We start from the raw sequence: 25,807 nt of genomic DNA on the forward strand, positions 1-25,807 counted from the left end.
ATAAACTGTTTCTGAGGAGTGATCATAGCGCTCTGCATCAGCAGTTTCTCACTTAAAACAGGTTAGAACTATTTTTCCAATTAATGAAGTAAATAAAGCCGAGCTGGTCTTTAGCTTGAAGCTACAGAATGGAGCAGATTAAAAAACAAGAGCGCTGAGCAGCAAAGCAACTGGACCACAGTTTGATCCAGAGTCCAGATTTCTGCGTTTAAGCGTTTCTGACACCCAGAACGCCTTCGGTGTGAACGCAGCATAAGGATTTCTGATCAACATTATGCCTCCAGGTGGCTTCAGTCATTTCATTAAACCCTGAGGTGCTCTCTTCTTCTCTCCCCTTGCACAGCTCCCTGATCTTCATCCTGAAGTTATTTCCAACGATGATGTAGAGAACAGGGTTGATGATGCTGTTGAAAAGGCCCAAGTATAAGAAGATATCCAGGCAAACCCTGATGACAGTGAGGCTCCTGCACCCTGTCAGAACTCTGACCCCATGTAACCACCTCATTATCTCCGTCAGCTGGTAGGGACCCCAGCAGACCAGGAAGGCCAGGAGGCAGGCCAGGACCAAGGTGGTGGCTTTATGGTCTGTTTGCTGGAGGCTGTTGGATAACCTGCGTCTGAGAGTCTTTAAAATCATGACGGTGCAAAAGGAGATGATGATGATGGGGATGATGAAGGTTAACACCACAGACATTAAGCGAACTCTCAGCATGGTATCAACTGGGAAACTAAATGAACAAGTGGTAATGTTATTTTTTACTGTTTTGGTTTCACTGTAGATGAAGTAGGAAATGTTTTGGAAGAAGCCCAGAGACCAAACCAAAGCACAGCCCAGTTTAGCATACAGGGGCTCTCGGATATTCATACAGGACAGTGGGTGCACCACAGCAAGATAACGATCGATGCTAACCATGACCAGCAGGTAAACACTGCAGGTATAGTTTATCCTATAAGTCTGACGGTACACTTTACACATGAAAGAGCCGAAATCCCAGTCATAGTCACGGAAAATAAGAACAGCCCAGAGGAGAATGCAGAACATCAGAACCAGGTCGGCTGCAGCCAGGTTGCTCAGGTAGATCTCTGGGACACTGCAGGGCTTCTTGTGGAGGCAGAGAACGATCAGCACAAATGAGTTTAAGATAATTCCCAGGATAGAAATCATGACGTAGACTTCCCCCCGAGAGAAGTCATCTTCATAGCTGCATGAAGACGTTTGGTTTGGGTCTCTGTGCATGAAGGTGCTGTTGGCAGGGAGGCTGCAGGGACGAGGAAGATGGAACAGAAATCACATATTAATGAAAGAAGGAGAAGTTCTGTTTTCTAATGAGCAGGTTCAGATGAACAAAAATCATTTTCTAACTTATGAATAAATCTTGTTTTCTTTTGTCTGAATTAAATCTTGATTAATGAGACGGTTTGGTTTAAATTCTCACCTATTTTTCAAACCCAAATGGATGAGCAAATAACTGAGGAACTGTAAGCCCAAATTAAATAAAACTGGGTGAGTAGAACGTAGACCAAGCTGCATCAACTCAAACAAGACTGAAAACGCTCATAAATAACAGCTCTTTTTTGAACAGCAGTAATAAAGACATGCTTGAGAAAAGGCATTTCTCATTGTATTACATTTATTCACATCATGTGAATAAATAAGTGTCATTTGGAGCCGTTCTGAAGATATTCCGTTAGGTTATATCCAGTAACGTCTTCCTAACGGAATATCTTCAGAACGGCTCCAAATGACACTAAACTCATCTGGGAGAGTAGAACATGATGGAATAACGGAAAATCAAGGACCAATGGAAAAACTCCCCTTGAAATGTTGTAATAAAACAAAAGCTGCATCCAAACTTTAAAAAAAATAGGAGTGATGTTATTATTCAGCTCGGAGCTGCAGCAGATTGTTTCACTTTAACGCAAGCCTGTAACACCGTCCCCTTTAAATAACCTCGGAATATGTAGGCTGGAGTGGAGTGGGGTGGAGTCGGGTGGAGTGGAGTCGGGTGGAGTGGAGTCGGGTGGAGTGGAGTCGGGTGGAGTGGAGTGGAGTGGAGTCGGGTGGAGTGGAGTGGAGTCGGGTGGGGTGGAGTGGAGTGGAGTCGGGTGGAGTGGAGTGGAGTGGAGTCGGGTGGAGTGGAGTGGAGTGGAGTCGGGTGGAGTGGAGTGGAGTGGAGTCGGGTGGAGTGGAGTGGAGTCGGGTGGAGTGGAGTCGGGTGGAGTGGAGTGGAGTCGGGTGGAGTGGAGTGGAGTCGGGTGGAGTGGAGTGGGGTGGAGTGGAGTGGAGTCGGGTGGAGTGGAGTCGGGTGGAGTGTAGTGGAGTCGGGTGGAGTGGAGTGGAGTCGGGTGGAGTGGAGTGGGGTGGAGTGGAGTCGGGTGGAGTGGAGTGGAGTCGGGTGGAGTGGAGTGGAGTCGGGTGGAGTGGAGTGGAGTCGGGTGGAGTGGAGTCGGGTGGAGTGGAGTCGGGTGGAGTGGAGTGGAGTCGGGTGGAGTGGAGTCGGGTGGAGTGGAGTCGGGTGGAGTGGAGTCGGGTGGAGTGGAGTCGGGTGGAGTGGAGTGGGGTGGAGTGGAGTGGAGTGGAGTCGGGTGGAGTGGAGTGGAGTCGGGTGGGGTGGAGTGGAGTGGAGTCGGGTGGAGTGGAGTGGAGTCGGGTGGAGTGGAGTCGGGTGGAGTGGAGTGGAGTCGGGTGGAGTGGAGTGGGGTGGAGTCGGGTGGAGTGGAGTCGAGTGGAGTGGAGTGGAGTCGGGTGGAGTGGAGTGGAGTCGGGTGGAGTGGAGTGGAGTCGGATGGAGTGGAGTGGAGTCGGGTGGAGTGGAGTGGAGTCGGGTGGAGTGGAGTGGGGTGGAGTGGAGTCGGGTGGAGTGGAGTGGAGTCGAGTGGAGTGGAGTGGAGTCGGGTGGAGTGGAGTGGAGTCGGGTGGAGTGGAGTGGAGTCGGGTGGAGTGGAGTGGAGTGGGGTGGAGTGGAGTCGGGTGGAGTGGAGTGGAGTCGGGTGGAGTGGAGTCGGGTGGAGTGGAGTGGAGTCGGGTGGAGTGGAGTGGAGTGGAGTCGGGTGGAGTCGGGTGGAGTGGAGTGGAGTGGAGTCGGGTGGAGTGGAGTGGAGTCGGGTGGAGTGGAGTGGAGTGGAGTCGGGTGGAGTGGAGTGGAGTGGAGTGGAGTCGGGTGGAGTGGAGTGGAGTCGGGTGGAGTGGAGTGGAGTCGGGTGGAGTGGAGTCGGGTGGAGTGGAGTGGAGTCGGGTGGAGTGGAGTCGGGTGGAGTGGAGTGGAGTCGGGTGGAGTGGAGTGGTGGAGTGGAGTGGAGTCGGGTGGAGTGGAGTGGAGTCGGGTGGAGTGGAGTGGAGTGGAGTGGAGTCGGGTGGAGTGGAGTGGAGTCGGGTGGGGTGGAGTGGAGTCGGGTGGAGTGGAGTGGAGTCGGGTGGAGTGGAGTGGGGTGGAGTGGAGTCGGGTGGAGTGGAGTGGAGTGGAGTGGAGTGGAGTGGAGTCGGGTGGAGTGGAGTGGAGTCGGGTGGAGTGGAGTCGGGTGGAGTGGAGTGGAGTGGGGTGGAGTGGAGTCGGGTGGAGTGGAGTGGAGTCGGGTGGAGTGGAGTCGGGTGGAGTGGAGTGGAGTCGGGTGGAGTGGAGTGGAGTGGAGTCGGGTGGAGTCGGGTGGAGTGGAGTGGAGTGGAGTCGGGTGGAGTGGAGTGGAGTGGAGTCGGGTGGAGTGGAGTGGAGTCGGGTGGAGTGGAGTGGAGTGGAGTCGGGTGGAGTGGAGTGGAGTCGGGTGGAGTGGAGTGGAGTCGGGTGGAGTGGAGTGGAGTCGGGTGGAGTGGAGTCGGGTGGAGTGGAGTGGAGTCGGGTGGAGTGGAGTCGGGTGGAGTGGAGTGGAGTCGGGTGGAGTGGAGTGGAGTGGAGTGGAGTCGGGTGGAGTGGAGTGGAGTCGGGTGGAGTGGAGTGGAGTGGAGTCGGGTGGAGTGGAGTCGGGTGGAGTGGAGTCGGGTGGAGTGGAGTCGGGTGGAGTGGAGTGGAGTGGAGTCGGGTGGAGTGGAGTGGAGTCGGGTGGAGTGGAGTCGGGTGGAGTGGAGTGGAGTCGGGTGGAGTGGAGTGGAGTCGGGTGGAGTGGAGTTGGGTGGAGTGGAGTGGAGTGGAGTCGGGTGGAGTGGAGTGGAGTCGGGTGGAGTGGAGTGGAGTGGAGTCGGGTGGAGTGGAGTGGAGTCGGGTGGAGTGGAGTGGAGTGGAGTGGAGTCGGGTGGAGTGGAGTGGAGTCGGGTGGAGTGGAGTCGGGTGGAGTGGAGTGGAGTGGAGTCGGGTGGAGTGGAGTCGGGTGGAGTGGAGTCGGGTGGAGTGGAGTGGAGTCGGGTGGAGTGGAGTGGAGTCGGGTGGAGTGGAGTCGGGTGGAGTGGAGTGGAGTGGAGTCGGGTGGAGTGGAGTGGAGTCGGGTGGAGTGGAGTGGAGTGGAGTCGGGTGGAGTGGAGTGGAGTCGGGTGGAGTGGAGTGGAGTGGAGTCGGGTGGAGTGGAGTGGAGTCGGGTGGAGTGGAGTGGAGTGGAGTGGAGTGGAGTCGGGTGGAGTGGAGTGGAGTCGGGTGGAGTGGAGTGGAGTGGAGTCGGGTGGAGTGGAGTCGGGTGGAGTGGAGTGGAGTGGAGTCGGGTGGAGTGGAGTGGAGTGGAGTGGAGTGGAGTGGAGTGGAGTGGAGTGGAGTGGAGTGGAGTCGGGTGGAGTGGAGTCGGGTGGAGTGGAGTGGAGTGGAGTCGGGTGGAGTGGAGTGGAGTCGGGTGGAGTGGAGTGGAGTGGAGTCGGGTGGAGTGGAGTGGAGTCGGGTGGAGTGGAGTGGAGTGGAGTCGGGTGGAGTGGAGTCGGGTGGAGTGGAGTGGAGTGGAGTGGAGTGGAGTCGGGTGGAGTGGAGTGGAGTCGGGTGGAGTGGAGTGGAGTGGAGTCGGGTGGAGTGGAGCTGCTGTAGGTCCATTCCACTCTCTTTTAGACGTGGCTTCGTTGAAGTTAAGCACAATAAACCCGCCCACCTAGACACAGTACCTGGCAAGGCGCTCTGAGTGTGCCAGCCCCCGCCCCCCCACCTCCATCAGGTTCACCCCCTCCCCCAATGGTCCAGGCCGTCAACCTTTCCCTTCCCGCCTGAAAACCTCCACAGCTGAAGGATCAGCTCCATGCAGACCTCAGCCCCACCAGCTCACGTACGCAGCAAACAGATTTATGGACGTTTTACCGTGCAGCATGGCGGCACGCTCTGCAGTTTGCTCTTCAAAATCAGTTAGAAAAAGCAGAAAGTAGAAAATTATTCAGTCATCAGAAAGTAATCTAATCTCTCTGTTGTTATTAAAATACTGTTGATTGTGTTTTATCTTTAGTTGTCTTAAATAAAATGAATAAACAGAATAAATAATATTAGTTATAATGTTTAGAGGGAAATAAAGTCTCGTTTTTATAAGCGTATGTGGAACGGTGCATTTAAAACACATTCAGGCTGCAGCTCAGAGATAAAGCCGGGAAACATACCTCGTACTTAAAGCCGCCATTCGTCCAGATAAAAGGAAAAGGGTTCAAATAATCAGCTTCCTTTTCTTCTTTCCTTTGTTAGACATTAAAAATTTTATTCATTGAGAAAAATCTGAATAAAAGTCAGCAGCTGAAAAACACCTTCCTTCCTCACCCTAACCCTCTGTCATCAAATACGCTTTCCCGTTTATTCATCAAACTGCTGAGAAGTCAACCACTAATGGACCACTGGAGTGGTTGGGGGGGGTAATTATTTTCCAATTATTGCTGCTTCCTAAGTAGGATTCAGAACCTACTTAGTGAAACTGGGGGCTATATGACATCATGGAAAATGAAAACAATGGAGAATTTTCACCTACTTCTACATGTTGAAAGAATCATTCATGGCCTTTGATGTTCAGGTTTCATTAGTCTGCATCCATGATATGGAACATTTCATTGATCCTGGGAACACTCGCCCAGCCGGGTTCAGTGACCTACACCCTGCAGTCTTCTGGTCGTTGGCGAGCGCCGGGGGTCCAGAGCCAGAAACCACATATAAACCGTGATCGTGGTTTTGGACGTTGGGAACCAGAGTCCATGTTTCATCCTGACATGATGAGCGGAGAAGAGGATACAGTTTGGCTTATAAACAGCTGTAAGACCTCTGCAAATCCACCCCCCCTCAGCCAGCTGCCTCCACAGGAACTCCCACAGAGGTGTGACTCCCCCCCCCCCCCCCCTATGTTGAGAACAGTAAAGACCACAGGATTTCATCCTGTCTTTCCCGTGAAGCTGCCTGAGGATCCACATCGGAAGAGCCAACCGCCGAGAAAAGACCAGATCTCCAGAATGACCAACGATAATTGATCATGGTTCATTTTTCAGAACCAAACTGCTGCAAAACAGACCCTTTGCAACACCTTTCTCCTAATTTTCAGAACTTACAGAGCCAGACTGGAGGAGAACGTCTCCTGAAGATTCCTTGGTTTGAGCCACATGGGGGAAGAAAACCGTTGTTTGCTGCTGAGCTGCTGCTGGATGAAACTCAACCTTCAAAATGGACAAAAGGTTTGCAGGTCTGGCTCAATTAGGGTCAGAACAGACAATATGTCTCTTGATGATTATGATCATTTCATGTGTTTACTGATGAGTAAAGACAAAGCTAACAGGATGATCTAATCATTCAATAAAACAATAATAATGTTTTATTCACCTCTTTGATTTGCATCATGAATTGGTCTGAAAACATTCCAATTTCTTTAAAATGAGTGAAAAGCTAATTTGATCAGATCCCAAATTCTTCCAGATAAACTTTGGTTTCAAACACAGAATCCATCTTAATGTAATGAGTTCAAAACCTTGGACCCAATATTCAAAAACAGACAGATCTGGATAGTTCAAAACTAGACTTTATTTAACTCTCAGCATGGCTGCTCGTCAGCTGGGGCGGAAAAACCGGATCCTGTTTCTGAGTGGAGCTGAAGCCAGCCGAGGCCGAGGGGCAACAGAGTCCTGAAGGGAATGTCCAAAGCCGAAGTCGAACCAGAACCAAGTTCACAGACCAGAGGATCAGAAAGCCGATGAGGTACAGAAGGGGAATCCAAGCCAATGTCAGAAAAACAGTTTGGTGAGCCAGGTGAATCCAGGAATCAGTCCAGAACAGAGCAGATAGAAGAGCAGACTAGGGCAAAGCAAAACTCAGGATCCACAGGACAGAAACAGGTCACATTTAGGCCCCGTCCACACGAAGACGAACCCTGGCCTAAACGCACAAATTTTTCACCAAACCAGCCTCTCATCCACACGAAGCCGGCGTTTCGGGGTCTGTAAACGATCTTTTTTTTATTCAGCCTTCAGAGTGGGAAGATTCTGAAACGCCGTTTTCGCGTTTCCATCTTTACACCCTAACCGCATTTTTTTTTTTTACACGCATGCGTCATAGCGTCGCCTCTAAACACGCAAGCGCGACGATAGTATCACAACAACAATGGCGCCTTACTGTGTTGAATGGTTGCTGCTAATGCTACTCACCCTGCTGTCGGGCTTACAACAGAATCTTCTTCTTCTGGAATATCTCCAGGAAGAACAGAGCAATATCGACCACATAGTTCAGGACCTGAATTTGACTGAACCACGGAAATGGACCCGCAGGGCAACCAGGCGAAGGTTTTGGGTGAGGCCTGGCAGAACCAGTAGCTGGTGGGACAACTTTGTTAATGGTGTTGTTCTGGACGATGAATGGAAGGCAAACTTTCGCATGTCACGACAATCTGTTGCCACGCTCACCGATGAAATACGCCCATACATTGAATGCCAAGAAACGAACATGAGAGCACCTATGGAGCCGCTGAAAAAAGTAGCAATGACCCTTTATTATTTAAGTGACGAGGGCAGGCTCCGAAAGACTGCTAACGCCTTTGGTGTATCGCGGCAGGCTGTTTCCGTCACAGTCAGGCAGACCTGCAGGGCCATCTCCATTCACCTTGGTCCCCGGTACATCAGATTACCCTTTTCAGAGGATGCCGCCACGGAACTGGTCGACGGTTTTCAGCGTGCTCATGGAATGCCCCAATGCCTGGGAGCAGTTGATGGCACACATATTGAAATAAAACAGCCATCGGTCAACTCCACGGACTATATAAATAGAAAAGGTAAACACACCCTAAATGTCCAGGCGGTGTGCGATTATAAGTACCGATTTATGGACGTTGTTATAAAGTGGCCTGGAAGTGTGCATGACGCACGCGTGTTTGCTAACTCGGAGGTAAACCAGTTCATGAAAACCGGAAAGATTCCTACTCTCAAACGGCAGATTGTGGATGATGAAGATCCCATACCAATCTTCCTCCTTGGAGATCCAGCATATCCGCTTCTGCCTTATCTGATGAAGGAGTTTTCCAATGGTGGATCATCGCCACAAGAGCAGTACTTTGGGCTCTGTTTATGTAGGGCACGTATGGTTATTGAGTGTGCTTTTGGCCGCCTGAAAGCTAGGTTCGCTGCACTCAGAAGGCCGATGGACATAAATATGACTGACCTGCCTTACATCATATATTCTTGCTTTGTCCTTCATAATTTCTGTGAGGCCGCCAAGGAGACCATGGACGAAGTATCTGTGTTAGGAACAATGCAAGGAGAGATGGACTCTCAGCCTCCCACACAGAGCAACAACTACGTCACTGACTGCAATGAGGGGGAAGGAAAGAGAGTGAGAAGAGTTGTCATGAAGTACCTTGATCCTTAAAAACTAGGATAGTGGAAATGCAAAAACACTATATTGCATTGTGACATTTACTTGCAGATCTGCATTTGGGAAAAGATTTGCAAGCTTTTGAACAGCTACTATATTTACTTTGTATATAACAATTTGTATGACTACCAGTCCTGCCTCCATATTGCCTGTGTGCAGTTATTTTTGGCCTGAGTAACAAAAAATAAATAAATAAAAAAAGGTTGATAACCACAACTTGTTGATTCCACTTCCAAGTTCAAGATATTTACTTTGTATATAAGTATTTTCTATGACTACTAGTCCTGCATTCATATTACCTGTGTGCAGATATTGTTAGCTAGAGTAAAAAAAACAAATTAAAAAATGGTTGATAACAACAAATTGTAGATTCCACTTCCAAGTTCAAGACATCTGTGAGCGATCTTAAAGTTCCACTTGACTTGTATATTGACAAATATAGATATATTAAATGTTATGCTTAAATGCAATAAATGAAACAAATGCACACTCCAGTATGGCTTTTATTAAAGTGACACAGTTGTTAAAGCTGGGTCACAGAACCCAGGCTGTGCAAAATCAAAACAACTAAAATAACTTGGTTCTTTTCAACGAACCAAACAATTCACCTGAGTGATGATGTGCTACATTGTAACTGTGCAACAGATGAACTTATTCATCTTGAAAAAGTGATCGGGTGTAAGAAAATGAGGGTGTGTTATGTTATGTTTGTGGGGTCGTTGGTGTATATCTTCCTGAGTGGAGTGCTGGACTTGGTGTGTGACAGTGGGCTGTTGAATTGGATGGTGGATTTGGGTACAAGTGTGACTGTTGGTGTCCTTGGAAGTGTCCATAAGCAGTGTTGCTATTGTAGTGACGTGCAGGTGGAGGCTGGAGTAACAGCTCCCTCAGTAACGAAAATCCATCTTGTATGGTGTTGGCTATGTTTGTGTTAATTTGTTGTATGTTCTCCTGATTGCGCCTTGATGTCTGCTCCATCAGCTCAAGCATTCTTCTTTTAATCTGAATATCTTCCTCTGTGGTCTATGTAGGAGTCCTCCTCTTCAGCCTGTCTCCTCTGTGGCTATTCAGCTTGGCCTGAAAAGAAATAAGAACATTATATAGTGGGCAACAGTTTGGCATATGTTTGTTGATTTAAAAAGGAACATTACATGGTATTTCAAGTCAGTTACATCTATTAGGCGCACCGTACTATGCAGCTGGTATGTGGGGGTCTGAGCGCCTCCAACAGAAATAGTATGCATAGTTATTAATGATTGCTGTAGTTCACAAAGCAAAGTAAAGTACCAAATAGAGCTCTGTGAAAGAAAAAAAGATTCAGTTTTTTTTTCTTTTAGAGAGGTCTATTTAGTCTTTTACTTTGCTTTGTGAACTATAGCAATCAATAATAGCTATGCACTGCTTCTGATAAAGCGTTCAGCTTTTCTTTTTCTTTTACAGAGCTCTATTTAGTACTTTACTTTGCTTTGTGAACTATAGCAACCATTAAGAACTATGCACTGCTTCTGATAAAGCGTTCACAGTTTGTTTTTCCCAGTATAAGTATTATAGTCCATTTTTTAGGGCTGTGGGTGAATTTTACAATAAGGCATCTGGGGTTTTACACTGTAGCTGCTTCTTACTTATGACTTTTTATTGTTATTGGTTTTTACTTATTTTGCTATACGTTTGTCAAAGTTTGGTTATATCTGGGAATAACACTTAACATCTGACTCTCTGGGTTACTTTTGTATTAAATTTCTAGTAGGGCGCACCACACCTAAGGGCGCGCCGCACATTTTGAGGGAAAAAAAAAGACGTTTATATGCGCCTTGTAGTCGTGAAAATACGGTACTCTAATAAGTACATGTAGGGCGTTGATGAAACCTACCTGCAGCATATGTCTGCGCTGCTTGATTACTGGAGAAGGCAGCACACTTTCGGCTGAGACTGCAGATTGCGGCGAGTCAGCGGGCTGATCCGAAGTCTCCGACATCTGCGTGGAAGTCTCGTCCAGGTCCGCCGTCTCGACTCCAGATTCAATTGAGCGCGTAGCAGGCGATCCACCCCAGATCTCCTCACAGAGTTCGAAAAACAAGAGCACCACACGCCCAAAGCCACTCTTTCGTCCACTGTCCACCGCTGCTCTGTATTTTCCCCTGATATTTTTGATCTTTGCGGTCAGTTGTGCTTTTGTAATTGCTGTGGAGTCATGAGGAAAGTCACGGTCTGTACAGTCACGTGGATATTGCTCCTGGAAAGCCGACATTATATCGCTGTATTTTGAATGACACGTCTCCCAATCGACACTTTCTTGTAGTCTTTTGACTTTATAATCAAGTGTAACTCGAAGCAGCAGTTCCACTTCATCATCTGTCCAAACAAGACTTGTACATGCTCGCCCAGTCATACTTGCCGCCATCTTTTCTATTCGGTTCTTCTTCTAGGGGTTTTCCGGTTTGGTTGTTGTAGTGCGCATGCCCAACATTTCGTCGCCTATTCTTGCTTTGGCATCACAGCGCCACTTACAGGCCTGGCATACATTTTGCAGCGTTTTCATGCATTCGTGTGGACGCTCACTTTTCTTTTACGTCTCCGTCTTTACGGCAAACGTTTTGGAAAATATCAGCGTTTCGTATTCGTTTTGACTTCGTGTGGACGGGGCCTTAGATAATCAGAAAAACAAACAGAAGGCTAGAGTTACTCACACAAACAGCTTGAATATTCTGGCACTGGTAGCTGGAAAACACACAGCATATATAGGAGCTGAAAACAGGTGGATCAGATAAGCAGTAATGAGAAACTGGGCGGAGTAAAAGAGGTGAGTGGAATGAGCAATCAGGCCAGCCACTAGTGCCAGGATCATGACACTTAAACTGTAATCTGGTTTTCAACCGTTTTCCCCTTCCTCTTTGTACATAGTAGTTTAGTTTAGTTGAGTTTTACTAGTCTTAGTTAAGAGTGTTAAACTGAAATATGTTTGACTTGGAGCTGAATGATTTTTGTTAATAAAATCTTATATTTTGAACAGAGGTTGTGGTGAATTTATTCCATTAATGTGCAGAAATAACTGTTTGACCATGATTAGTGCTCGAATCACTCTTTCATCTATTGTTCTAACACACAGTTAGTAGGACTGTGTGTCATAAACAGTATATAACAGCTGAAATAATATCTGATTAAATAAGATATTATCCACCCCTACAGGGGAGGGCAATTAACATCTTAAAGTATCAGAAACATAAATTCCCAGCAGGCTGGGAGTTTAATATAACAGTTATTACCAACATTAATGTGGCGTCCAACCTGGATGGATATTGAATATAAATTCACACCAAACAAAGACAGTTATATGAATCTTCAAGGTTCTTCTTTTGATCTTTATATATCTATTTAATGCATTTAAGCCTTATTGTGTTTTCTTTTCTTCTCATTTCTTGCAGGTGCAGAAGCAGAATTCTGGGATCTTTTCTTTATTTTCTGTGTTTTTTTTTCTCTCTCTTCATCAGTTCTTATCCCGTCTCCCTTTTGCACCTCCCTCTCCATCTCTGGGTCTATTATATTAGTTTTTTGTCTGTTTGTTGTTTTGTATTTCCAAAACCAATTTTAATACTCAGTTACCAAGTGAAACCTTACGGCCACAGCCATCATGCTCCAATCTGTCAGGCTGTTATTCAGCATTGGGGAATCTATTGTTAATACCATATTAGCAAAAAAATACATGACATCATTTTGGTATCATTAAATATTTAAAATTTTGGTTTCTTTTTAATTGCTTTTCAAAACTCTAAAAGAGCAGCGTCTAATGGTCTAACATGAGCCCTCAGTGGGGAAAAAACCACTGTGACACGTTTAAGGCGCGCTTCAGTTGAGAAAAACTGAAGAAGGATCCGTCATCTGAGCCTCTTCTGTTAAAGCAAACAAACACTTTCCTGTTTGGCTCGAGCTGGATGGCGTTAACCAGCTGTAATGAGGTGCAAAGAATAAGTAGGAAATGTTTATTTGGTCTGCGATGGACTGGCGACCTGTCCAGGGTGGATCCCGCCTCTCGCCCATTGACTGCTGGAGATAGGCACCAGCACCCCTCGCGACCCCACTTGGGACAAGCGTGTAAGAAAATGGATGGATGGATGGATGTTTATTTGGTCAGGAGGACAACAAGGATGTTTTAGGTCCATGTGATGAGTCTCAGAGGGCAGCCCAGCTATGACATCACAGAGAGCTCTGGGCGGCTTTCCAGGGAAGATCCTTTGGGTTTCCATTACCAGAAGGACAAGTTTAACCTTGGAGGAGCCGCAGACACCACCGGATTAATAACAGAAGGAAGAAACACACTGAACAAAGTGAAACAAAGCTGTTTTTCATTTAATGTGTTTGTTTTCATTCCAATGAATATAAAAAAAATTGTTTGCTCAATTAAACTAAAAGTTCTTAGTTATTTTTATGGTTAAATCTATTTTTTTTTACTTTACTATAATGTAAACTGACAGCGAGGCACCAAACTGATTTTTTTTATTTTAAGCAAAGTCTTTTTATTAGATTGAGCAATTTGCAAATTCTTTAAAAGTTCTGGCGGCAATTGTACTTCCGCCTCAGCCTCCACCAGACGTCGCGCTGAAGAGAAAAATATCTGGCATTTTTCGCAACGTTGAGGTAAGTCATTACGATTTTTAAAGATGACTGGGCGTAAACCTTAGCCCCCCACACAAGATTTGTGTGAGTCTTTGCTTTTGTGGGCAATTAATTGCTCTGCTAGCATTAGCGCTGGAGGGGAGGGGATTCGCCGTCGTTCTTCGGGCTCACCTACGCTCGCAACATAAAATATCCCAAAAATCTGCAGTACAGCCTTGAGTTTGTGCAAAAAGTCCTGATGGAGCTTGGTGGGAAAAAGATGTCCCCAAAAATCCACAGGCTGAATACCCAGCTTTACAGCCTAGAGTTAGCATACAGTAGTTGAGTTTTAAAGGCATTTCTACAACCAAAACGTACCTTTTTATCTGAGGTTGTTGTTTGCTCACTGTTTAAATGTTAAGTGAGAAAAAAAAAATGCCTAAATGCTGTTTGAATGGTTGAGATGTTGAAAAAAATCTTACTTCAGCAATAAATGTTGTATTGAAAAGCAACGGCTTCTGAGTGTAAATAAAAAAATCAGGTCTATAAATATTACATTATGATGACTTTAAATTTTTATTTGAGACAACTTAAAAAAAATTTGTTTGCTCCCATATTCAAAAGTTGTTTAAATGAATTGAAAATATTCAGGTTGAACCAAGTATATTATTTACATTCAGTAATAAAAACCAAAGTATTTATTTTGATTTAGTAAAATGTGAAATAATTGCTTTGGTTCAACCTTCAGAAATTACTTTACATGAAGTTAAATATTTCAGGTCAAATAAGATGGATTATTTATATTGCATGAAACTACAATATTAGTTGTGATCGATTACCTTAATTTTTTTTTAATTGAGCCAATGTTTCATTTTTTTCAGTGCAGAGAGGAAGACTGCCGACTCCCCGCATCTACAGCCTGTTTAGGCCGATGAAGCAAAAGGGCAGTTCTCCTCTTAGCCCCACCAACCACAGCAACAAGCCAGAACCCCAGGAGGGTCCTAACATGTCTGGCCCAGAGTGATAGCCTGTGGCTTGGAGAGCGGCGATCTGGACCCCAAAGAGGCCTGGAGGTCATGGTAGCTCTGGGACCCTGAGCAAAACCCTAAAATCCATGATGCTCCCCAGCGGCCAAAAGCTGCTTCTTCTCTGCCTGTCCGACTCCGAGGCTTTAGTTCACACTGAGGCAACTGGGAGAACACATTCCTCTAACGGTGCATAAACATAATCACCACTTTCAGCTACCGTGGCTCCTCTGACATCCTGGCATGGAGGGGGACCAGCTCCACTCCTGTTGCTTCAACATGCAGTGAGGAGGTGTTCTGGAGCTCCCACATGACCGGGGGAGGATCTGAGGAGGAAACTGGCAGGAGGAGACGCTCTGGAGCCAAGAGGACAGCAGGAGGCTTAATGGGCCAGAGGTGAAGGGTCACTGTAAGGGGACTACATCTCCACTGCAGCTTCTCCAGTCCAGCTGCAGGAAAACAGAAAGAAAATTCACAAAATACAGATTTAAAGGCTGAAAAGGATCTGATTGTTGCAAAACTCGGTTACTCATATCCAGTGATGAAAAAAAACAAAGTACATTTACTTCATTACTCTACTTAAGTACATCTTTCGAGTATCTATACCAGTGTTTTTTAATCCTGGTCCTGAAGGCTTCCTGCCCTGCATGTTCTAGATGTTTCCCAGCTTTCACACACCTGTTATCAATTGATAGCAGATTATCAGGTTTGCTGAAGCTCAGAAACATCCAAAACATGCAGAGCAGGACGCCTTCAGGACCAGGAGGGAAAAACACTGATCTATGCTTTTTTTTGTGGGAGTACTTATATCTTTCCTTCCATTTCCAGGAAGCTTTTAGTTCCTTCTTCCTTTTAGCTCAGCGTAGCTTTTTAATCCTCTGTTGCTGTTTTTCATCCATCATGGCGGATAGCCGCCCTATGGACTGAATCTGGACGCCACTGATCTACAGATCTAATGACGCTCCACAGATGAGAGAAACTCAGAGCAGATATTATTATTTTATCATGCTGGTGAAGTTTCTCAGTCATCCAGGTCAGAGTCATTCCAAAAAAAGTTAAAAACAATCCACTGGACGTTTGAAGACGTTTCTCTTCCATCCAGGAAGATTTTTTAATTCAAAATGTCAGAAATAGCGTTTAGTTCCAGGCTTTATCCAGCAGCCCAACAAAGCCTGGTTTTAGTTGATCTTTTTCTCTCCATCAGAGGTGAGAAAGCTGACGTATAAATTTCATTTCCACAAGCTTGTTAAGACAAAGAAACAACAGCACCAAGCGCTTCCTAAAGCAGCACTCCTCACTTTCTCTCGGAAAATCCGAGTCAACTAACATTGCCAGAAGTATTGCCTTTAACAACGAGAATGTAAGGCGTTTTTTTTTTTTTTTTGTTGACAATCTGGAGAAAGTATTAAGCAGATATTCCTTTGGAGCAGGAGATATTGGCAGAAAGCAGACCAGGTGGGGTCACTGACATCTGGGGAAACGGGTGCCCTGGTCACCGTTGGCCGCTCACTCAGCCACGGGCAACAGCAACCTTCATTCCATCAACAACGTCCCACCAAGCTAAGGAGCTGTTGTAGAGCATGCCCCCCCCACTCTGCTCCCACAGGCTGCAGCCTTTAGACAGAAGTATTTCCAGCTCCTTTGAAAGGTATTTAAATTCTGTCTCTGATTCCTGGATAAGGAACAACCCAAGAAAAACATTCAGTATTTCTGACATCCCCTGGAATTTAGCAGCTACTTATCCCCTCGCTGCAACCTAACCCTAATATTCAGGGAGGTTTCCAGGTAACAGGGATTCAGCCGTACAATCGGGATGTTTTCTTGGAGAAGGTATCCGATGGCCTCTGCCAAACCCAAACACCAACCCACCCATTCCTGGACTCAGCACGGGCCCAGCTGCTCCAGGCACCAACCAAGGAGCTAACCCAGCCTCCCCCACAAACTCCAGATGATATTAGGCCTTATCAAAAAGCTGGTCAAAGAAAAAAGTTACCCAGCAGAAAAAGGAGAGAAAAACTTCCATTCTCACTGACACACCTGAGAAGGAGGCTGAAAGGCAGGAAAACCAAACCTAAAATGTCGAAGAAGTAAAGCTGAAGAAGCAAACAGAGGGCAAAAAGAAAGACTCCAGATAATGTCTGGTCTGCATGGAGCCGCCCAGCAGAAACATGGGTGCAACGCACCTCTGGCAATTCAGTCTACATGTGCCCAAACTGTGACTCAGGTGAGGAGTGTGGCGAGTCAGCTCTGGATTTTAGGTTTTCTTTTGTCCCAGAACCAGTTTTATAATAACTTCATTTCCTGTTATTTCAAATGATTCCATCTGCAAAAGCTCTGCCTGTGACTCAGATCAGGTTTCTTTTGTTCAGGGACCAGTTTAAGTGTCAGTTTCATAATGCATGAAGCACATCATTTTACGTTATTTCATAAGTAGTAAAAGTGGTTTATTGTCATTTATTCACTTAGCATAAAAAAATAACAACAGTCATTAATTTAGACCTTTATTGGTTGCAAACCTCAGGTTGATATCTTACGCTTTAGAGAGGCAACGTGTCACAAGGCAGAAATCTTCATTAGATCGCTTATAACTCTGCACAGAAATAAAATATGGAAATGACCCAAATACAAAATATAGACTTTGATCTTTCATCTGGTATATATGTTTTTTTATATTTTGATTCCAATATTTATATATGAGTGTAAAAAGTGTGAAAGCTAGCCCCGGTCTTGCCTACTGCTGGTGAGTATTTCCTCCACCACTGCTGATATTCTTGCAGCACCACCTGTGAGTCAGATGTGATTTTGCAGTCTCTGTTCTGACTCATTAAATATTGATGATTGATCAATCCCCCTGCTATCAGTGCCAGATACTGACCCTTATTCTCATTCCTTCAGGTGCAGGGGGAACGCTAAAGGCATGCTAACTTTAGATATATGAAAGTTTTTCCTCTCCACTGTCGCTACAAGCATGCTTAGTGTGAGGGATTGCTGAAGAGTCAATGAGTCGATGCAATCAGCTGGTTTTCCTTAGATAGAAAACTTTGAATCAATCTGACTGGATGATCTGGTTGATCTAGATCTATAAAGTGACCTGAGATGACATGATGTGAATTGGAGCTATAGAAATAAACTGAATAGATTTGAATCTAAACTTAATTGATTTTCATTCTTCCAATATGCTTTCAGATTAGAACTCTAATATTTTAAAACATAAATATACATGTTTTCTAATCATATGATGAAATTAAGACATAATTGTATAAACATTATCCTTAAACTCTCTATATTTATGACATAAATAAAAAAACCAAAGGCGGGTATAAAGATTTATTTTATTGACAGAAGTTGTTATATTTTTAAACACAGTTTACATCATACTATTAAGGATATTTTGTTGTACAGAAATAAAGAAACTTCAGTTTACTTTCTTTATTCAACCTCAAACAAAGAGACAGAGAAGGAAACAGAAGTGTGTTAACAGTCGTTTCTCTGTGATCTACGATGGTCACCATTTTCAGGAAAAAGGAAATGAGCTCGTTGGCGTCAGAGACGGGGCCATGCGGGTGAACCTAGCGGCCGTTCTTCCATGCTCATGACTCCAGAACGCTGCTCACTTTCTACGCATAGCAGATGATTTGCAGTCAGGCGATCACTGATGCCCAACCGTTCATTAACAAATCACAACAAACATGGATCCAACGTCACACAGCAGCCAAACAAAAAGCACATTAGAGAAAATCAAAGCAATGAAAACCTCGATTAGGACGACCAGGGAGGAAAACTCCTGATTGCCTCCATTATGCTCCTTCAGTCCATTACTTCCAAAGATTCACAACATGTCAATCACTGCTGTTCACTTCGAGAGCCTCCATTAAAGCTCTTTATCACTATAAACACACTATATAGACACTATATAGACACTATATAGACATGGACACTAAATACATCCAGATGGTGAAATATACAATAGAAACAGGAACCAGAAAACGCAGAAAACTGCTCATTAGGAAAACTTCATCAGCAAAAGTTCAGGAGTGGACGAACGATGGCTGAACATCAGGAGAAAGCTTCTGGTCACCATCTGAAAAACGGAAGGCAGCCGCTGGCTTTACTCAGCGTCTTTAAGTGGCTCCGCCTGTAACTGGAGTTTAACACTTCGTGTTATTTTGGTGCTTGCAGAAATGAGGCTGAAGGTGGAACCCCGCCGGTGGTTCAACTGCGTGAAGAGCTCCCTAACTTTCTTCTGGAATTTTTTCCCAACAATGACGTAGAGAATCGGATTAAGAACGCTGTTGAAGATGCCTAGGTACATGAAGATCTGCCCACAGTAGAACATGATGATTCTAGAGTTGCAGTCCTGCAGGTAACCAAAATCGTTGAGCAGGGATGGTATCTTGATCAGATAAAATGGAACCCAGCAGATCAGGAATGCCAGCAAGACGGCCAGGACCAAAGTGGTGGCCTTCCTATCCTTCCTCTTTGCTTTTTCCTCTTCCATAAATCTGCTTCCTAGAGTTTGGAGAATCTTGATGGTGCAGAACAGGATGATTGAAATGGGAATAAAAAACCCAAACACCAAAAACATGATGTCGCTTATGAGAGATAGGAGATCATGTTCTTCATAACAACTGAACCCTTCCACAGTCCGGTTGATGAGCTTCGGAAGACTGAGAAGGAAACCCAGAATCCAAACCAGGACGCAAGAAATTTTAGCACATTTTGGCCGACGCAGTTTTTGATGAGACAGCGGGTGGACCAGAGCCAGGTACCGATCGCTGCTGACCAGAATCAGGAAGTAGATGCTGCAGTAGACGTTCATCGGAATCGCCACATTGACGATTTTGCACATAGCGAGACCAAACTTCCACTCGAACCGATTCCAACCACTAACAGCCCAGAAAGGCAAGAAGGAGGTCAGAAGCAAGTCAGCAGCAGCCAGGTTTCCCATGTAGATCTCAGCCACGGAGCAGGACTTCTTATGGAGGATGAAAACCATCAGAACAAAGATGTTCAACGCCATTCCCAGCACGGAGATGGACAGGATGTACACCGGGACAAAGCTGTAGACCCACTCATGAGATACGGATGAACAGCTACTGTTGAATGTTTGGTCTCCATTTTCTGCCAGTGAGGTCAGATTAGCAGGGAGGCTGCAGAAAAGCAGAGGGAGAAAAGAGAGAACATCAAGCTGAATACTAATGACTTACAGGAAGTTCAAGGTCATTATGGAACCGGAGGACATTTTATGTACAAACATCGACATTTCCAACTAATTATGGAAACATTCACCCCGTCTTTAAGTTCAGATGTCCCGACAAATATGAAAAGTGATTCACTGATGATATTTTGAATAAAAAGCAGCTCTTCAGCCCCTAATAAAATGCCTTTTTGTTCTTGTCCCTCCGTCATGATGACAACATTCAAAACTGACAGAGGAAATTATTATTTTGATGTATTAGTCTAGTAATTATTTAGAGATTTTGTTTCATCACAGACACATTCTATATAGTATAGAACAGAAAATCCCTTTATTGTCCTAAAACAAGGAAATGGTGGCATTACAGCAGCAAAACTGCTCACACAAATGTCAACCTTAAACTGTGCCTAAAAATAACAGAATAAGTGACAGAGTTTAAGCAATAAACATATGAAACACTGTCTACAATGTTTTTAATAATATAAATACTGTGCAGTCATCTGAAGAACAAATAATTATACGCGGTGTTAAATTCTAAAGTTGCACCCCTTTAATGAACATCCAACTATGTCACCTTTAAACCCTTTAAACCCGTCTGGAAGAAAAAACTGTGATCTTCAAGAAAAGACGTCTTTAAAATGATTGTTGTAATGATGGCTAACTGTTAGCATATTGTAGCGTGTCACTCAGAGCAACCAGCTCCATTACTGTTAGCTAAGCAGCTAACACAGCTGTTAGAAACACGTAAATGTCCTCATTTTATTTGTGCTAAGTTACCGGCATTTGGCCTGCAGAATCAGATTCAGAAATACTTTAATAATCCCAGAGGGGAATTACTTTTGTTACACGCTCCAGTTACAGTTTTATATAATATATACACACATCCAACTATACAATATAATAAAGATAAAAAAATAAGAATAAAAATAAAAAATAAAAAGAGATAAAATATATACACATATAGCTCTTCTGTATATATATCTGTACATATATCTATGCATATGTAAAAACTAAATCCAAATAAAGTGAAAATCCAAGTAAAGTGATAAATCCAAGTAAAGTGATAAATCCAAGTAAAGTGAAAATCCAAGTAAAGTGATAAATCCAAGTAAAGTGAAAATCCAAGTAAAGTGAAAATCCAAGTAAAGTGAAAATCCAAGTAAAGTGATAAATCCAAGTAAAGTGATATGTGGCGTGCAAAAATAGTGCATAAATGTCAATTATGCACTATTGCAGGAATGTTGAGTGTTATTTTAACTAATATGTCTCTGGGGGCCTTTGCTGCTGCAGGTGACTGATAACTTCTGAGCCTTCCTGTTACGAAAATTTAGCAAAAATGTCTTAATTTAAATGCATTTACCCTTAATTTGAGCAGGTTATTAGCATAATTTGCCGATGGAAGAGTATTTTTACTCCTAAAATTAGTCAATTTGGGCGACCCGGGTTTGAATCAACCTGTGGTCATTTTGCCAAATGTCTCACCCCCACATACCTGTCAGCCTACTGCAGGGCTCGATGTTAACCGGGGCAAGTAGTTTTGATTGTCTTGAGAGTACAAATTTCATTGCATTTGCCCGCCGGGCAAGTGCAATGATCGCAAAATAAAATTATTTATCACCCAAAATTACTTTAAAATCACCGACATTCGCTGAAAGCGACCCACAAGCGTTGCCGGCGCCATTTTTTTTGTTTTGTACACATTCTCGCATGATTTGAAAAAGCCGCGTGATTTTCCGCTAGATGGCGTGATTTTTGTCCGGGAACTATTTTTTAACAGATTCATTGACTTGTTCATAGATGATATTAGTTATTATTGCCATTAATAAGGTTATTAATTTTTATTGTTGATGTTTAAAGGACCAGATATGGACAAAGTCAGCGCCACAGAAGCAATGGAGAACTGGTGGAAAGATGGTGATAGAGCCAAACGCCCAGGATTTTGGGGAGAGAATTCTGCAGAGCAGCAGCTGGATGATGAATTTAATCTATACTATAATAGATTAAAAATGATCAGTCAGGGATTAGGAAAATAATAATTGTACGCGCACAGTGTACAGTAAATATTTCTATCATATGGCAGTTTTCTGTACAGTGATGCAGGTCATACATTAAAAAATGTTCATAACATTTTTTTCTCATAGACATTGGAGAGGTGCATTTAAATGTTATAGAGCTAAACATGTTAGATTGGTGAGCAGTAGTAGTGGAAGTTTTTAACCTGTCATGTTTTTTTTTTAGATTTTTAACATTACAATTTATATTTTTCCAAGCACACAACAGTTTAAAGCAAAGTTTAGTTTGAACAGAATGAGCAGGAAGGATTGAAAAGCATGTTAACACGGTAATGTAGGCTGGAGTTCATTATCTGCATGCATGCAGATACACACCAGGAACCTGGAAACTTACTGAATTACAAAAAAAACATTTAAAAAACAAACATGTTTCATTGATATATATACAAAAATGATTAGGATCAATATTTATCAAACATTATACTGGGCAAGAAAAAATTGTTTCTGGGCAAACTAAATGTGAAAGTCACTTGCCCTTCAGCCAAGTGGTAAAAATCCTTAACGTCAACCCCTGTACTGTCAGATAAATGAGCTGCTAGTGCCGTAAAAACAAAAGATTATTAGATAACATGACTATATAAGAGTTTTTTCTTACTTTAAATGTAAATTGTCTTGTTCCAGTGTCTCACTTACCTCCTTAATTCAAGAAAAGCACTTATTTTAGGAAAACAAAGACTTAAAATGATTTCAATTTTTTTGCAGTGTAGCAGCTGGTTTTAGAACAAAAAATTAAACATTAGTGTTAATTTACAAACCTGTTACTGTAATGAATGTAACAGGGCTGCTTAAGAAAGGACAGTTTATAAAATATAAAATGTTTCTTTTAAATGTTAAATGTTTAATAAATGCGGATGTTCAGTTTATTACGACTCTTTGGCCAAATGTCGGAGTGTGTTATTTTAGCCATGAAGAATTCAGTTTCAATTTCAATTCAGTTTATTTATATAGCGCCAAATTCACAACACATGTCATCTCAAGGCACTTTACAGTTCAACCAGATCATACAGTCAAATTAGAAAGATCAAGAAGAAAGATCAAATAAATTTACGCTGTAAATTACTGTGATGAGGAGTTTTCCTTTGTTACGTCATAATTTATAACACGTCCCTTCAAACCTGTTTCTTTTTGCAACCCTGTTGCTAAAGTTGAAATTCTGCTATCTTATCAATAATTATTCTAATAACCTTTACTTCCTGATATTTAACAAGACTTTAAACTGTTTTCCTTCTGATTAAATCAGACTAACCATGCAGTTTTTTGGCAAATATTAAAAACTAATTGTAATTAGTAAAATAGAGCAAATGAAAATGAAAAGCTTAAGTGAAATATATTTAAAATATGTTTTTCAGGTGAATGAGAATATTTAACAAGGTTTCCTTCCAACAGGTATAAATATATTCTGTGCTTGTTGTGATGAACAGAGTGTTTCCAGCTCTGCCTGCTTCATCATATTCATCCTTGAACAGAGCTTCCATTGGCAGCGCGTCTGCAGGAATGTTTTTATGGCTCCGCTTCATGAACTTTGTTTCCTGCATTTCTTTATGTGTGAAGATGAAGTCAGCTTAACCTCAGCTGCATCTATAACGGCAGCTCTACAAACCCGTGATCTAAAAGAGAAATTTCTGCTTCACCATCAGGATCTTTGCAAGTTGAGACAAACGCAGTCTGCAGGGAAAGTGCTGACATGTTGTGACAAATGAAATGTGTATAATAATATTGTTAGTGTAACGTTTCTGCATGTCTCAGCACATGTGATCTTAACTGTCTCTCTTTGCAAACTCTCACTACCGTTAAAGTGCAGAAAGATGAAAGTAGCAGAAAGTGAAAAGCTTCTGCTCACCTGGTGGGTAAAGGATCCATTCTCCTGTCCTCTGCTTCTGTCCTCTGTGGGAGTGGGACTGGTGTCTGCTGAAGTGGCTGAGCTGGTATCAAACTGGTCTCAGACGTCTTTAAACACTGGATGACTCGATGGTTTCCACCCACTGTGTCCCACCCCCATTTTTCATTTCACTCTGTTCATCAGCAGAGAGCTGCTCTAAACCGTTTTCAGTCTGTTGTTTTTTTTTTCAAGTCCCAGCATGCATGATGTGGGATGATTGGAAATGAGTGTTTCCCTCTGATAAAACCCTCCCACCCCCAGCCACCCCCCCCTGGAGCAATAAGCAACACTATAAAAACCCTGATTTTAACCTTTCAGATCTCAGTAAGGGTTGATTAGGAAATCCCTTCTATTGACCAGATCTATGCAGAACAATGTTTGGAAGTCAAACGTGCGTCAGAGAGCAGGAACGCTTGGCAAAAACTAAAACTTCAGGTAAAAACTATTATAACGACATTAAACATAAAACAGTCATTGAAAAAAACTGAATAGGAAAAAAGTTTTAGAAAAAAATGGATAAAACATGAAAAACTTCCCTCTAAACACCTGCACCGTGTTTGGATGATCTGATTGATCTGGATCTATAGACACCTGGGATGACAGGATGTGAACTGGAGCATAGAAATAAAGCGAACAGAAGTGAGAGCTGCAGTTTGTTTGCATAGAGCTTCCCGAGAAACGCGGCTGGATCTGAATCGCTCTTCCGTTTATTACGGATCCACCTGTTCTAAGGTCCTCCTCAGCGTCTGCAGGACTAGCAGTCAACAGTCCACCTGCTCAGAGGCACATTTAGGAAACGCAACATGGAGCCAAAGGAGGGACAAACAGAGCTGGAGCTCTTCACGGGAAGACTTCAACAATCTCTCAAATGTTAATGGAATCAACTGAACTAAGAAAACTTTTAACATTTTTTCATTTTCTTTTCTAGGAAATAAAGAAAAGTTTTAGATGAAGAAAAATGTTCCACTAAATAAATAAAAACCGGAGCTTAAATTAGCTCAGAGGACTGATTGGAGCGTCGCTTTAAGGAGAGCTGAAGGTGCAGATTGTTGTTCTGGACAGAAAAACATCTAAGAACCAAAATCTAAGATGAGGAGAATAAGATCCAGCATAACTTCCTGTTCTTCATCAGTGCATCATCTTCCTCATCACCTGAGACCTTCCTGCTCACTTTTCCGCCCTCTTTCATCTTCAATGTTTTAGCATCAAAATTTGAATAAAACTCATTATTTTAACTGGAAGTCTGCAGCAAAATGAAGCTTTTATCACACTAACATGATAGTTGTATGAAAAACATATTTATAGATGAATATTTATCCCGTAATAATCTCAGATTTTATTCTTTAGCAACAAATGGAAACAAAAAGTTAGAGCAGAAAAGTTGTTTTTGTCATAATCTGATGTGTTTCTTTGCTCTATAACTGCAGACCAGCTTTTCTATACTTCATGTTAAAAATAAACTCTTTATCTCAGTTAAATACTTTGAAAATCTAAATTTACAGCCATTAGTGTTATTGGAATCCAGGACCAGAACTGATTACCTTTGTAATGGTAAAAATTAATGTCAACGTAAAAACTAGAAACACCAACTTGCCCGAATTAATTAAGAAAAATAACAAAAGTGCTTCTAGAAGAAATTAATGAAAAACACTCTCAGAGTGAAAGAAACAATTATTTAGGTCCAACATAACCTTAGAGGCATTAATGCGGATACTGGAAGTAACATTTTTTAGTTTATAAACCTAAATATTATTAAATAGGCTTATTAACTTTTTAACTTTTCTATTTTATTTCAACTTAATTTCCAGTAGGTAATACATCATGCAGAGGCTGATCTAATTGGTCAAATGCCAATCAGATGTGCAGCCATGTAGCAGGATCTCTGCTAAATGGCTGGATATAGATCTAGTGTCTCTAGACCTCACTGAGGGATGTGGGGGTGGCTCCGTTTGTAAGTGGTATGCAGGTGATTAAAAAGGCTAAGTTGCCCTATAAAGGGTTAAAAGGATGAATGTTGGTTGCGATTGAAGCGACTGTCTGATCTGCTCTGAATCTGGAGTCCAGATGCTGAGAATCCCAGCAGATCAACCCTGAAAGCAGCAGCATGGCGGGTATCTGATCGTCCTCTGGGCTCAACACAGCTGCTCTGTTTCTAACCTGAACAGGAAGGAGAGGATCAGACTGCAGCTCAGGACGATTTCAGGCTTTTAACCGAAGAATTGATCCTTTGGGTCGAACCTTCAGTCCCTTCAACCTCCTTCCTGCTCCGTTCCTCCACCATGTTAGCAGCCAAACATGGTGCTGATGTGGACTGGGCCTACCTG

At 43.4% G+C, this 25,807-nt stretch overlaps 3 protein-coding genes across 3 annotated transcripts; 1 reads left to right on the forward strand and 2 right to left on the reverse strand.

The window, feature by feature from the left end:
- Positions 1–162: 162 nt before the first annotated feature.
- LOC119799118 (B2 bradykinin receptor-like) lies at positions 163–5,639 on the reverse strand. Its single transcript, XM_038308878.1, has 2 exons — positions 5,489–5,639; positions 163–1,259 (listed from the first exon to the last, which is right to left on the reverse strand). The coding sequence occupies exons 1-2, from the start codon at positions 5,506–5,508 to the stop codon at positions 209–211; spliced, it is 1,071 nt and encodes a 356-aa protein (XP_038164806.1). The 5' UTR covers positions 5,509–5,639; the 3' UTR covers positions 163–208.
- A 2,157-nt stretch (positions 5,640–7,796) lies between these two features.
- On the forward strand, positions 7,797–8,714 carry LOC119799151 (putative nuclease HARBI1). Its single transcript, XM_038308944.1, has one exon. It carries the CDS (start codon positions 7,797–7,799, stop codon positions 8,712–8,714), a length of 918 nt encoding a protein of 305 aa, XP_038164872.1.
- A 9,688-nt stretch (positions 8,715–18,402) lies between these two features.
- On the reverse strand, positions 18,403–23,600 carry LOC119799127 (B2 bradykinin receptor-like). The gene is made up of 2 exons (XM_038308905.1): positions 23,445–23,600; positions 18,403–19,485 (listed from the first exon to the last, which is right to left on the reverse strand). Exons 1-2 carry the CDS (start codon positions 23,462–23,464, stop codon positions 18,444–18,446), a joined length of 1,062 nt encoding a protein of 353 aa, XP_038164833.1. The 5' UTR covers positions 23,465–23,600; the 3' UTR covers positions 18,403–18,443.
- Between the last annotated feature and the right edge of the window lie 2,207 nt (positions 23,601–25,807).

This window comes from Cyprinodon tularosa, unplaced genomic scaffold (genome assembly GCF_016077235.1).
Source record: "Cyprinodon tularosa strain WSP-4 unplaced genomic scaffold, ASM1607723v1 ctg1175, whole genome shotgun sequence".
Lineage (NCBI taxonomy): Eukaryota > Metazoa > Chordata > Actinopteri > Cyprinodontiformes > Cyprinodontidae > Cyprinodon > Cyprinodon tularosa.

Excerpts from the sequence above, each read along its gene's own strand:
- LOC119799151 (XM_038308944.1), top strand. The coding sequence starts at position 7,797 with ATGAGAGCACCTATGGAGCCGCTGAAAAAAGTAGCAATGACCCTTTAT.
- LOC119799118 (XM_038308878.1), bottom strand. The coding sequence starts at position 5,508 with ATGGCGGCTTTAAGTACGAG. Across the intron at positions 1,260-5,488 it reads ATGGCGGCTTTAAGTACGAG|CCTCCCTGCCAACAGCACCT; the intron begins GTATGTTTCCCG and ends TCGTCCCTGCAG.
- LOC119799127 (XM_038308905.1), bottom strand. The coding sequence starts at position 23,464 with ATGGATCCTTTACCCACCAG. Across the intron at positions 19,486-23,444 it reads ATGGATCCTTTACCCACCAG|CCTCCCTGCTAATCTGACCT; the intron begins GTGAGCAGAAGC and ends GCTTTTCTGCAG.